The sequence below is a fragment of the Psittacula echo genome (assembly GCF_963264785.1).
Source record: "Psittacula echo genome assembly, chromosome: Z".
NCBI lineage: Eukaryota > Metazoa > Chordata > Aves > Psittaciformes > Psittacidae > Psittacula > Psittacula echo.
This window is the reverse complement of record NC_137742.1, coordinates 81,818,879-81,832,096: the sequence shown is the minus strand read 5'-3', so window position 1 is coordinate 81,832,096 and position 13,218 is coordinate 81,818,879. Positions and strand designations below refer to the sequence as shown.

At 42.9% G+C, this 13,218-nt stretch overlaps 2 protein-coding genes across 2 annotated transcripts in view; one reads left to right on the top strand and one right to left on the bottom strand.

Annotated features, from left to right (window-relative positions):
• Nucleotides 1–8,101, bottom strand: part of FAM81B (family with sequence similarity 81 member B) — a gene marked incomplete at its 5' end in the record, with an annotated part of 59,021 nt that extends 50,920 nt beyond the window's left edge. Inside the window, one exon of the mRNA XM_080638349.1 lies at nt 7,818–8,101. Within this exon, the coding sequence (XP_080494475.1) occupies nt 7,818–8,101 (284 nt within the window). The remainder of the gene's footprint in view (nt 1–7,817) is intronic.
• Nucleotides 8,102–8,418: 317 nt separating this feature from the next.
• Nucleotides 8,419–13,218, top strand: part of MCTP1 (multiple C2 and transmembrane domain containing 1) — a gene marked incomplete at its 3' end in the record, with an annotated part of 278,893 nt that continues 274,093 nt past the window's right edge. Inside the window, 1 exon segment of the mRNA XM_080636973.1 lies at nt 8,419–9,003. Within this exon segment, the coding sequence (XP_080493099.1) occupies nt 8,440–9,003 (564 nt within the window). The 5' untranslated portion in view covers nt 8,419–8,439.

Here is a 13,218-nt window from a genome sequence, read left to right as displayed (position 1 = left end):
TTGGAACTAGATGATCTTAAGGTCCTTTCCAACCCTAACTATTCTATGATTCTATGGTTCTAAAGCCTTTGGTCTAAAATTAGAGGTAGTGATCATAGATATCACCTGAAGGAATAATCTAGCAATGTAGTTGGAAAAGAGAGTTGTTTCAGCAGGACCATAAAGTCTTTGCTTTCTAGGAGTCTATATAATCACTGGCAATCATTTCCATGTTATTGCTGTCTCTTGAAGTTTCTCTTTATCAGAAACTACACTGGCATTCCACATTGCCTATTTTACACTGGCTACAGATGCAGGCACTAGTAGTGTCGTGGTTTAAGCCAGTCAGCAAGTCAGCCACACAGTTTCTACTCCGCCCCACCACCCCCCACCCCTGGAGGGATGGGGAGGAGAATCGAAAGAATGTAACTCCCATGGGTTGAGATAAAAACAGTCCAGTAACTAAGGTATAACACAAATCACTACTGCTACCAATAATAATAATAATGATAAGAGAAATAACAAGGGAAGAGAATACGATACCGCCCGCCGGAAATGATCCCAACAGAGAAGAAGATGTGCCCTTCCGGGTAACTCCCAGTTACATCCCCAGGCATGACGTGCTGTGGTATGGAATACCCCTTTGGCTAGTTTGGGTTGGGTGTCCTGTCCCTGCTTCCTCCCGGCTTCTCCTCCTCCCTGGCAGAGCATGAGACTCACAAAGACCCTGGTCAGGGTAAACATTCTGACCAGCAACTGAAAACATTGGCTTTATCAGTCTTATTCCCAGGCCGAAAGTCAAACCCACAGTGCTGCACCAGCTACTAAGAAGGAGAAAAACTGACTGCTGCTGCTGAACCCAGGACAAGTAGTTAAATATTTAACTATTTGCACATGTGCATTCTGTCAAGATATTATGGATCTTTACTCAGTCAAAGCAGAAAAAAATTAAGACTGTATTCTTAAGGCTGTTCCTACTGTATTTACATCTACATCAGAAGTTTTAATTTGGTCTGCTGCTGTATGTTTATGTCACCATGGCCTATGGAAGTATTTATTTGGGAAAAGACAGCTAGTACAATACACAGATGTAAGTCATAAGTTCAAAACCAGAACAGCCAAACTGAATAATAATTGAGTTCATATAGATTGTTTCCTTTATTATTAATATTTCCAGCATACAAAGCAACCAAAGAATATACTAGTATGAGAAATTATAGTTAAACGAGCTTGACATTTTGGTGATTGAAATAACAGAAAAAGCAGCATGATTCAGATTATATATATCTGTATATACATATAAGATCCAAATGATTCTCCAGTCAGCTTTTTCCTTTCTCAATCCTGCTAATGCCAGTGCTAGGATGGAGGAGAAAATGGAGGTGACCATATGACTCCTCCACAGTCTCTCATTTCAACTGGAATTGAAATTGCTCATTGTACTGCAGGACCCCAGAATCTGGGGTTGCAGAACCTGAAGTTCTAAATCTGAGCAGTGTTAATGTGAAAAAAAGATCATAATGCTTATATCCTTTGGGATATTGAGAGCTTACAAAACAAAAAGGCTGTTGGAAGGGGATATGATTTTAAGTAGAGATCACTCAAAATAGGTAAAATTTTAAGAGAGAAAAAAAATCATTAGTTTCTACATTTGTTCAATGGTAGTTGAAATAGGTGAAGTGTACTGACTGTAAAGGTCAGTAAATGTTATGTGTATTTCAGTATTTCGAGTTCTCAGTTATGATGCATGTAGTCAATTTTCATGCAGGGTCAACAGGACACATCCGAAAGAACAAGCAGGAATGGAATAAAGGGCTCACCACTGGTGATGCTTCCACAAAGACACAAAAGCTGTCAAGGACTACTGCTAGATTCATTCTGAACTGAAACAAAGAAATACAAAATGAAGTATAATCTTTTGTAAATAAGTAAAATCAATTCTGCTTTGTGGTTAAGTAATGTTGAGCTTGGTAGCTTTGCAACAATAGCAATGGGTAAGAGCTTTAAGGTAGATGACAGTGAAGAAGTATCTTAGATAAACGTTTTATTATAATAACCTGCTAGAACTGAACTAGTGTTTGCTGGCATGACAACAGGACTTTCCAAACTGAGTTCAGCCAAAGGACAAAGTGAGGAAGAAGATGATGAGGAAGAAATGACCACCATAGGTCCCAAAGACTCACTATCACATTATTGTGCACATGTGGGAGGAATTTTCTAGAAGAATGATGTCACGTATAAGTGCCTTTATGAACATGCATGTAATGTAATGAATATGTATGTCTGATGACTATATAATCATGGTTTGTTTGGTGCTTGAGCAAGATATGCTCGGAGGAGCTATCCCCCGTGTCTCCCAGGGCGCAAATAAAGAACATCTGCTTGTCAACTTAAACTTTGTTGGTGAATCCTTAGAATTTTTCTGTGAATCATAACATCTAAGATGCCTAACATCAGATGAATCTACAGAGATGCATTTTTTGACCAAAGAACAAAAAAAACCGAACAGTGACAAAGAGTAAAACTGTTATAAGAAGATTTAAAGGGCACTGTGCTAAGTTGGCTAAGGAACCAGGCAAGATCTGAAGGATGAGATGCTTAGCAACATAAGATGCTATAATAAGATGAATATGGAGAGTATCTGTAGTTTTGTTTCTTTTTGTTTCTAATTCTAAAGTAAATAATGTTGTGGTTCTAAGAGAACACTCAATTAAGTGGCTAATGTGCATGCGAAGGAAGGAAATAAAGAAAACTGAACTTAATACCTGAAGAGATAGAGGAGTTATGGAGAAACAGGTCCAAACCTTAAAAAGAATAATTAAATTTCTCAGAAAGCTAGGCAAAGGCCTGAAAGCAATCCCCCTTAGAAAGAGCTTTCAGAGGGACTGAAAAGGGAAGAAATTATAGCTGATCTAGTAACCCTGACAGATACTGAAGGAAACACCAGAACCTGTTCTGAAGTAAATGCTAAGGAGCAGTGGAAGCATTTCAAGGCTTGCTCATTGATCCAATTATGAACTTGGATTTTTGTAATGATATAAACCTACTTGGGTCAATTAGCACAGACAACTTTGAATGTCAATATGACCATTAGTAGTGAATCACAAGCACTGATTGGGTTTTGCAATACAGGAATAAAAAGCAAGGCTGAAAATGAGATGAATCACAAAACAGAAACGAAAAAATAATGTATGTATTTTGTTGCGCAAAAATATTTGTCATGCCAGCAAATAAAGATTAGACTAGTAGAAGAGGCCTAAATAGTTAATACTACCAATTCATGAAGACCCTACAAGCATTTAAAGATGCAACCTTTTTTTACAGACATTTGTTCATGTTATAAAACCAGCCCACATACAATAAGCAGAAGGTAGTTTGAAATGTTGAATCAAACATAGGCTTGCTCATTAATGTATGTATTAACCAGGGAGATGAAGATGTCAGACAAGTTTAGAATAAAATTGAAGCTTTATAAAGTTTCTAAATTAATATTGCAGTTTAGCACTAACATTAGTGCAATTTAGTACTAACGCCAAAAAGGTGAACCAGACCCCATGTGAAGAGCTGTGCATTCAGTGGTGCAGATCTAAAGGGAAAAACATCTGCAAACATCTGAGGAAGTGCCATTTCTCGATGCTCAGCCTTCTCGTAGGTGAAGCATGTTGCTTCTCCATTGTTAGAATGTCTGGTTGGATTTCCCACCATTGAGTGTAGACTGGTGTATGGTTTAACTACATGGTTTGGAGATCTGGACATGGCTTATGATACAAAGATGCTGTGACTTTGTACTGATCTGTGACTCTGCTTTTCCTTCCCTTTAGTCCCAGGAGCTGCATTAGACCTTCCTCACTTGTTAAGGGAACTGTGTCAGATATCAACAGCACCAAGTGCATAAATAGCTAAGAAACTTCCGCAGAAGGCTAGCAATACAGTTAAAATTATGTACAAAGATGTACACAAAATTAAGTGAAATCAATCTCAAGTGAATTGACTCAAGTTCTTGTAACAGTGCACCCTATAATCTTCATGGTACTTTGCTAATACATAAAGGGGGTTATCTCACTTCAGGAAATAATTTTGAAGCCTGCAGTACCCTCAGTTAATGGCTTTGTCTTTATTGTCATTGCTACACCCAAAAAACCTCAACAGCTGGTTAAAAATATTTGAAATGGCACCAAGACAATAAAACATTTTGCTGAGAAAAGTTGTGATCTACTCTGTGAGATGATATGTTTTGTCAAATTAGAAAAGCCATATGTGGTAGGGGGCATAATTATCTGTATAAAACCCAAGAAGAAATGTACTCATTACTGTGTACTTGTGGGTGAAGACACGACTTGTAATACTGCTTATAGCTAACACTGCCTGAAGCTCCACATCATACGACACAGTTTTAACACTTCAAACATTTCAAAGCTCTTCTCTGTTCTGACTACAGTGCTCTATACTGAATTTGTGCCTTATGCTGAATCCTGATTAGAAAGTTTCAGGTAAAAATGCTTTGGCCATGAACAAGAGGAGTTAAAGAACATGTTGTTGTCTGCACAATACAAAAATTTTTACAACAAGCTGGGGAGAAGTTGCTTGAGATTATCACTTATGATGCTAAGACTTGAAATTCATCCATGGGTTGCCTAACATCCCATTGTTACTGTTTGGGAAAAAACAAGAGAAAACCGGTAAGTAAAATGCTGTACTTAAAACATGTGTTACAGACAAGAACTTTGCCATTTAAAACATCACTCACATGAGAAAGAGACTCAAATTAATAACCAGTCAGACTGGAGAGACACTGAGACAGAAGACTAAATGACAGCAGCAAACATGTGCAAATGGTGTTAAAATGTGGTTCCAGGCTGAGAAGACCAAAATTGTGTTCATCCTTTGAGCCATCTTCAAACAAATATTACCTTCATAGCTATCTGATATGTATTTCAAAATATTGACATTTTTGCTGTATTTTAGATTCTGAATGATGAGAGAAGTGAGGGTATTTCAAAAGGAAGTGTTAGCAAAGAAAATTAACTGTATTTCCAAATATAAATATATGTAGATAATGACCTAAATATCAAAAGCTGTAAAGTAGCTTCCCCTCTCACACCCCCAGGAAATAACCAAAACCAAAACAAAAGATTTTTACTCTGGGAGGAATTTTGGGCTTTGCATCAGTCTGCAAGACTGCTAAAAATATATATATGTTTTAAAAAACACAGCGCTTAGCATTGAGTGGTACATTTGTTTTATCAGTTTAAATTAAACTAATTAAAATAATCACATATATAAATAGATCAAATACAGTTTTGAGGAGATTAATAGTTGCTTTCCTCAGAAAGAGTTCTTCTTTTTTGACATGTATAATTAATACATTAGAAAAAGAAAAAAAGCATTCTCTGCTATGAATCTCCTTGGTTTCATGTCTGAAATACCGTATAACTCTTTTTCTTGGTTTTATATTCTGTTTTGTTTCAGGTTACAAAATGCTGAAGCAGTAAGGCATAAAGAGATCTTTTCAGATACCTTTCTTTTATTTCTAAGGCTAATAAAGGCTTATTTTTACATTTTGAAAAGTGTCATTCCCATCTGTATAGGTGTTACATCCATATTTTTGTTAAATGTTGAGATCTCTGTCTGAATGTTACTTGAAGTCTTGACATGATCTTTATGCCAGGTTCAGCTTCAACTTTAGTAAATGAATGCAGCTGAGAGAATTCAACATGCAGAATGACTCATCTGATTATAGAACTGTTTATGGTGAATTGATTTGAATTCTAGAATAATCCTGCTCTGTCTATTACAGTGCAGCCACATACAGCCTTCTGGTCCCAGACCCACTCTGCCTCCAGGACAATACGTTTCTACAATTGAACAGCCTGAGCTACTCTGACTTTTTATTTTCTAGACAAATTTACTTTCTGATTGGATAAAAAGGACACAAATTAGACAGATTTGGAAATTATATGTAATGATACCATTTTAATGTAAGGATTGCTTAGGCTGGCTTTTGTGGAAAAAGAATCAGGAAGCCTGACAGGATGTTGTTTGGGACCACACAAGGCAGGGGTTGTGAGAATACAGCACAAGGCAGACTGAGAACACCAGTCTGCTATACGGCAGCATGCATCTGCCCGTGATACCATGAGCTTCCATATAGCACTGCACTGCATTTATGAGATTGGTTGCTGTAGTGAATACATCTATACAAGTAACAAATTCCTGGTCTCTAGTTTTTGTTTGTTGATTTTCTAATAGTAAAGGGTGATCACTGCTGAAAATAACTGTCATTTAAGGATGAGAGTAGTCCAGTATTCTGTCAAATAAACAGTTCTTCTGAACACAATGCCGTATTCTTGTCCCTGCCCATGGCAGGAGGGTTGGAACTAGATGATCTTAAGGTCCTTTCCAACCCTAACTATTCTATGATTCTTCCTGTATCTATTGGTGGTGTGAAAAACAGCATTCACTTTTCCATAACTTTAATACAAATTACTCTTTCTCTGAAAAGCTGCTTATTTTAGACCTGTTTCAACTGCAATATGAAAATAAAAAACCAGAAGGCAAATACATATATTGAAATACTCTAGATGGCCTTTGCCAATCTCCCCAGTATAGGCAAAGGACCAAATTAATTTTTTGTTTTACTTTTTTATTCCTGCTGAGTACATCCATTATTCACCAGCAAGCAAATCTTTTAAAGACTTTCAATCTCAGCACATTTCTTTGATTTAAAGATGTCATGTCAGATATTGAGACACATAAGCTTCCTCTAGGCCTTGATAAATTTGATCTTTGCTATCTGATGCTTTCGGTTTTAGGTGGTTAGAAGCTGATCATTTGTATTCACTGCCAGAGATCCAAGTAGGTTGACTTATCTCTGACTTTCTAATTTTTTTTTTTTTATTTTTTTTTTTTTGACTATGTTTGTCTTTTTCTGGTCCTGAAATGACACTTACCTGACAGGACTTCTCAAAAATAATCTTCAGCGGCTCAGAGATTATTTTGGCTATTTTGTCAAGTATCGTAAATTGAATTCTAAAGGCTCTGATGATTTGAAAGCACCCATTTTATCTCAGTACTTTTAATTTGTATTCTTCCTATTCTGTTCAGTATGAGTTGCATTGTCAAATGCCTGGTTGCCAACTTTTTGGGGAAAGCCAAATCAGAATATAGGTGGTCAAATCCTCTAGGGTGTAAAGAAGTGACTTTTGCAACAAAACCCAAAATTACACCTGGTAAAGGTATGGCTCATGGCATGCAAAAAAGATACAGACTCACTTTTCACAAGGAGTCCTGTGGAAAAAGAGGAGATATAATGGGCACAAGTTACACCAGGGGAGATTCAGGCTGGACACAAGTGGAAAATTCTACACGATGAGAATGAGCAAACACTGACATAATCTGCCCAGGGACACGGAGGACTCCCCAGCAGTTGACATGGTCAAGATGTGGCTGGACAGGGTGCTGGGACATCTAGCCAAGACCATGCTTTGCCTAGAAAGGTTGGGCCAGAGGATCCTTGAGGTCCTTTCCAACCTGGGATTCTAGGATTTCTGTCACTTCGGTTTGTTTCATGAGTGTATAAACCTGTTCTGAACCCATCTTGCTGCCGTTATTTTTATTTAAAAAGAAATTTCAGCTCAAAGCATATGAAAATGCAGAGATGTGGGCACTAGGATAGTGTGCTACGATGAGAAAACAATGTGATTATTTGCAAATATAATGATTATTTACAATTATTACCATTCTCTTTCGGTTTTTCGAAGAAACAAAACCGTGTCGCATGAGCTGAGGTTCTTTCCCGGCCGCATTCCTGACAAACCCGCTGGGCCGGGCACTGATACCACAACCACCAAAGGGCAAGTTCCCTCGCAAGCACCCTGGGGCCCGTGGCCGCTGCTTCCCTGCCGTGTGCCCATGCTCGCCCTGTGCCTATCGAGCCGCCTACACAGGAGTCGCAGGGGCCGGTGCCTGCAGCCCCTTCGCTCAAAGTCCGGGTGACCCCCAGCTCCGCCGGAACTGCAGCATCGCCGTTTGCCTTATGCCTCCCGCAAGATGCGGCTGTCACAGACACAAAGAATAGGTAGACAGGGGGCCGGGCAGGCCCGCTCTGGCTATGTCCTCGCATCGCCACACTTATATACATATATATATGTATAGGCGGGCCGCCAGCAGCCCGCTCCGCGCCAGCCGTTAACTTTTCGACCGGGCTACTCGCCGTCCTCCCTGGGGGTGCTCACGGAGGCAAACTTCTCGCCCGGCGGGCTCGGGGAGGGACTTTCGTCCTCCCATTCCCAACTCCGGGCAGCCCCGGCTGCGCCGGGGCGGGAGGCGCGGCGGAGCCCCGCGCTCGTCCCCGGCGGCGGGCGCAGCTCCGGCCCGCCCCGCATCGGAGTAAAGGCGCCGGGCTTCGGCGGGCTCGGCTGCTGCTGTTGCTGCCGTCGCCGCCGCAGCAGGAGGAGGAGGATGGAGCCAGGCAAGGAGCCTAGGGCCGCAGTGGGACAGCCAGAGCCGGCGGTGTCGTTCCAGGCCCGGCTGTGGAAGAACCTGCAGCTGGGGGGCAAGAGCCGGAGCGGTGGAGGGCGGGCGGCAGCAGATCGCCGCACTGCGGAGCCCCCCGCCCCGCCGCCGGCCAGCGGCAAGGGGGACCTACCCCCCGGCGCTAAGTGGGGCGCCTTCAAGCGGCGGAGGCAAGCGCTGGATCGCGTCTTCTCGTCCTCCCAGCCCAACCTCTGCTGCTCAGCCGCCGAGCCGCTGGAGCCGGGCGCCGAGTCCGGCTCCGCCTTTCGCCGGCTGCGGGAGCACCTGCTACACCAGGGGAAGGGGCCTCCGCCCGGCCGCCGAGACGACCCCGCCACGGGGGATGAGGGACCCGCGGGCGGAAAAGAGGGCCGCCGGCCCGGGGCGCATCTGTCCCACCAGAAGAGCTCCTCGCTGCCGAGCACCGCCTGCCTGGAGCAGCTGCTGCAGGGCTCACCCGCCGCCGGCAGGAGGAAGGAGCAGCGGGCGGAGAACGGCGACGGCAGCGAGGTGAGTGCCTAACCGTCGCCGCGCCCCGCGGGGCTGTGCTGCAAGCGGCCCTTGGCGGGTGGGAGCAGAGAGCGGGGCGGAAAGGTGGTCCCGGGGAGGGGAGGCGGGAAGAGAGACGAGGCAGAGGACGGCTGCCGGGAATGGACAGGGAAATGAGGTGAGAGAACGGGGGGCGAGGCCGGAGGGCGGCCCGGGCTGACTCTGTCCGCCGCCCGCTGGTGCGACGCGCCCCTTCGGCTTAGGCAGAGCCGCTGCAGGCCGCTGGCGCCCTGTTACAGCTTCCCCGCCGCGGGACTGGTCCCGGGTGCCGGCCGGGTGGTGTTTGTCGTGACAGGCGGTGTGGTGCTGCCATGTCGTGGGCGCGCTGCGGGGCGCGGGGTGCTCGTCCCGCAGAGCTGCCTACGGTAAACCATGCGGAGAACTGGCGTCCCGAAGGCCGAAGCGGGGGTCGAGCGCGCAGCGCCGGTCTTCTCGGTTCACACCTGTCCCCAGAGCCACTCTGCGTCCCTGAGGCCTTGCACTGCTGATTTTTGTCTTTGACGCACCTAGAGTGGCTTTTGTTCAAATAACCTCCACTCTTTTCTTGCCTGGTTATCCAAATTTGAATAATTATTTCTTTTACTCTCTGCAGGACACCTAAACGACTTCCACTAGTTAATAGAAAACTACTTTCCAGAATGTACCAGGGACTGTCACACACAGCCATCGGTTCAGGCTGATGAAGTAGTTGTTCCTCCCTCATCTCTCGGGAAAGGTGGCGTACAGAGCCATAGCTCTTCCGATTGTCAGTTTTGCAATAAAGTGGTGAAGCTAGAATTGGTGGGGGCTGCTGAAACTTGCAATAAATTGCCTAAGAGAAAAAGAGCAAACATGTGAGTCATTCTGGAGTTCTTGTAATTCTAAGCAGCCATCCACATTTTGCAGGAAAAGTTGACTAAAACACATTATTATATATTGTCTTCTGTCATAATTAGGGAGAAATGAGCAATGAAGCTGTATGAGTATACTTGGCGACAAAACCTGTGGTCATGGTCTAGTGAAGAGCAGTTGTGTTTCTGCAGTGACTTGGAGCATCCCTTGAGGGATTGTCATGCCCCTGTGCAGAGTCCAGCTCTCACCTCTATAGACATGGGACCCAGGCCTAACTTTATGTCCAAGTCCGTCAGAAGCTGCCTTGGTTATCCCATGAATAAATCATGCTTGTAAATGTTTTAAGTGATTGCATCTTCAGGTAGGATTATTTTAGTAAGTGTTGAAGTAAAGAGTGGTCAGTTGCTTTCTCCCCCCAACCCCTGGCTCACGAAAATGTATTTTACATTTTAAGTATTACTGTTTGGGACTACAGGAGGTTCTTCTCTGTTACACTGCTACATCTAGCAATTAATAAATAAGAAAATATGGGTCTCTCTTCAGTGCCGTTCTGCTCTTGTGTTCAGCAGGGCATCAGCACGTTTATTTACAAAACATGTAAATTTTTATTTAATTGTGAGGGTATTACTCCTGATTTGGACAAGATACAGTCATAACATTTGGAAAGAATACTCCTGATCAAAACAAAGTGGTACCCAAGCTTTCTAACATGTCTTAAATTAGCAAGATTATGGCCAGTTCCTCCAAGAAATTTCTAGTATTTCTAGCACTTGAGCTGTGCCTCCATATAGTGAGTTTGGAATAATTTACTTTTTTCAAATCCAAATTTTACTCACAGCAGCACAGACTTTCAAAGTTGTCCTGAAAGTTGGTTTTGGGTTTGGTTTTTTTTGTTTTAATTTTATTTCTTATTGCCCTGCAGCCTTACCTGTCCAAAGATCAAAAAAAATTCTAGTAAGTAACAGAATCACAAAAATGAGGTTAAATTATCTGTAAGTAAAACATCACTAGAATTTCAGCTTGCTTTAAAATATATTTAAAACTTGATTGAAGGCAAACAAATGCTACTGCCTCTTTCAGATCAAGACTTAAACTGATCTTTTTAGCAAATATGTACACAAAAAGACCTACTAAATATTTTAAGGGAGATAGTGGGGAAAAATAAAATTCCAGGAGAAGTCAAATTTCTTGTGCTTTTACGCTGAAATAGTACAGTTGTCATCAGCGAAAAGGAGCACAGGTTAGTGCGGTGGATTGGAAGACTTACCGTGTAAGTTGCTGTACTCTGTGTGGATGTAATCTTGCAGTGTACTCTTCGGCATAGTTGAGAAATAGTTTGAAATAATTAAAGTATGATGAAGCGATACTGCATTGGACTTGGGCAGTCTAGCAGAGGCCAGGTTTTTTTAGGTGTGAATAAAGCATTTGTTGCAGTGAATAGGATTAGTGTCTTGGTTTGGGTAAAGGTGCATGTTTATGGGTGGAGTCTTACACAAAGAATAAGCATTATATTTCAGCAGTAAATGCTGATCTACTTCTCCCCCAAAGACTGGATACTTCTCACAGGTGTCCTTGAATAGGGCATCTCTTCAAGTACTATATATAATTAAAGTAATAAATACAGTGAGTACTCTATTTGGGGAGAGAAGGGCATCGTAAGTACTGTATTTGTTGTCAGGAAAAACAAGGTTCCTTTTAAAGAGTAGCCAAATATGGCTTATTAGGACAAGGAAATAAACACAAGCAGAGTTAAATATCATCCTTCTTCCTCTTCCAAAGGCTGTATATCAGGCTTTCTTGGCCAAACCTTTCCTAACCCCCGACGTGGCATGCAGCCACCTTCATGCAGCCAAGAGCTGCAGGATGTGTTCTGCACCCTGGTGGAAGGGAGTGAAGGGTGATGGAAGCCTCAGGGACTGTTTCATGGGCAGGAGGTGACAGCAGCCCTCCAGCAGTTTTGTGGCTCATGGGACTTCCAGCTCTGGACGTGCTTCACATGTTTTTTTCCCATTTGACCTAATAATTTGCATTTCCTCACCAGTGGGAGCTTGGGTTTACCCAGCAGTGCCCATGCCATCATGGCCTTTCTCCTGAATGTGAGATGCTGCTTTGCATGGAAAGCTTTATGCTACTTGCAGTGTATCATAATTGTGTAGTGAAGACCAGGAGGGTGGAAATACTGCTGTTTCTTAAGATTTGCAGTAATAAGGAACCTACAAGTATTTAATCATCTCAATCTGAGATCACTGGTGTGAGCGTATGTCATCTTGAATCGACAGTGGACATGAAGAGCATTCAGGGAGAGGGTTCCTGGCTGAAGAGGTGTCCAAGCTGCAGTCTGGTGGCTGCACTGAGAACATATGTGGGCATGTTTCCCAAAGGGTTTCCTTGCAAGATAACGATTTGTCTTTTTTAGCTATGTCCTGGTTGATCTGTTAAGCTCAAGAGTGGACAGGTTCTGAACTACTTCCCTCTCTGTCTGTTTCCAGGTTTGTGATTATGTGAATATACTGGAGTTGTGGGAGGGCTTACTGCAAGGAGGAGGAGTGGAGGAAGGCTAGGGCTGCCACTAAACCATTAGATGCATAGCTGTAGGAAATGAAGCTTCGTTAGTTTTGCTGCACTGGAGAAACATGTCCAGATCTAGTGTTTCTCCCATTTTCTCAATAGTGTGTAAATATTGCTCAATAAAGTTGGTGTAAGAGGGTGTGGCACATGAGAGGGGTTTGCTGAAAAAGGGGAGTTTAGTGAGCTGGGTGCTGTGGAGAGAGATTGGACTTCCAGGGAAAGGAGCATGGTGTTGTACTGAGATGTCTGGGAAGAAGAAAAGGAGTGATGAAATACAAGCAGAGATGGAGTAGTGATGGAATAAGAGCAGAGCTAGATCTGTGAGGAAGCCTGCAAAGAGGAGAGCCTTGACTTTGGTGTGGAGGGGGATGCAGAGCCTGTGGTAGCCTGATTGGCGTACTGTGCACGTTTTTTGTGCCTATACCAGAACAAATCTATATCTGGCATAGAGCCACTGGAGTCAGTGAAGTTGCACAGGGGAAAAATTTGGCTTGTTTGTTCTAACTGGTGTATTTCACAGGTCATGTTTCAGTAATTGATCCAGCCAGTGAAAGCAAAATAACAGAATAAAGACAAAAGAAAAGGCAGAAAATGTCAGTGAAAAGCTACACAGATGATGCCTCCCAAGGGAATCTTAATTGCTACTTCAGATTTCTAAGATGCAGCAGTGGGAAAGGTGAAGGTGATGAGGAAATGCGAACACTTCTGACTGTCAAGATTACATTTTCCTGAGATAATGCCAATACAAAACAAGGAGAATTAGAGAGAGCTAATTTG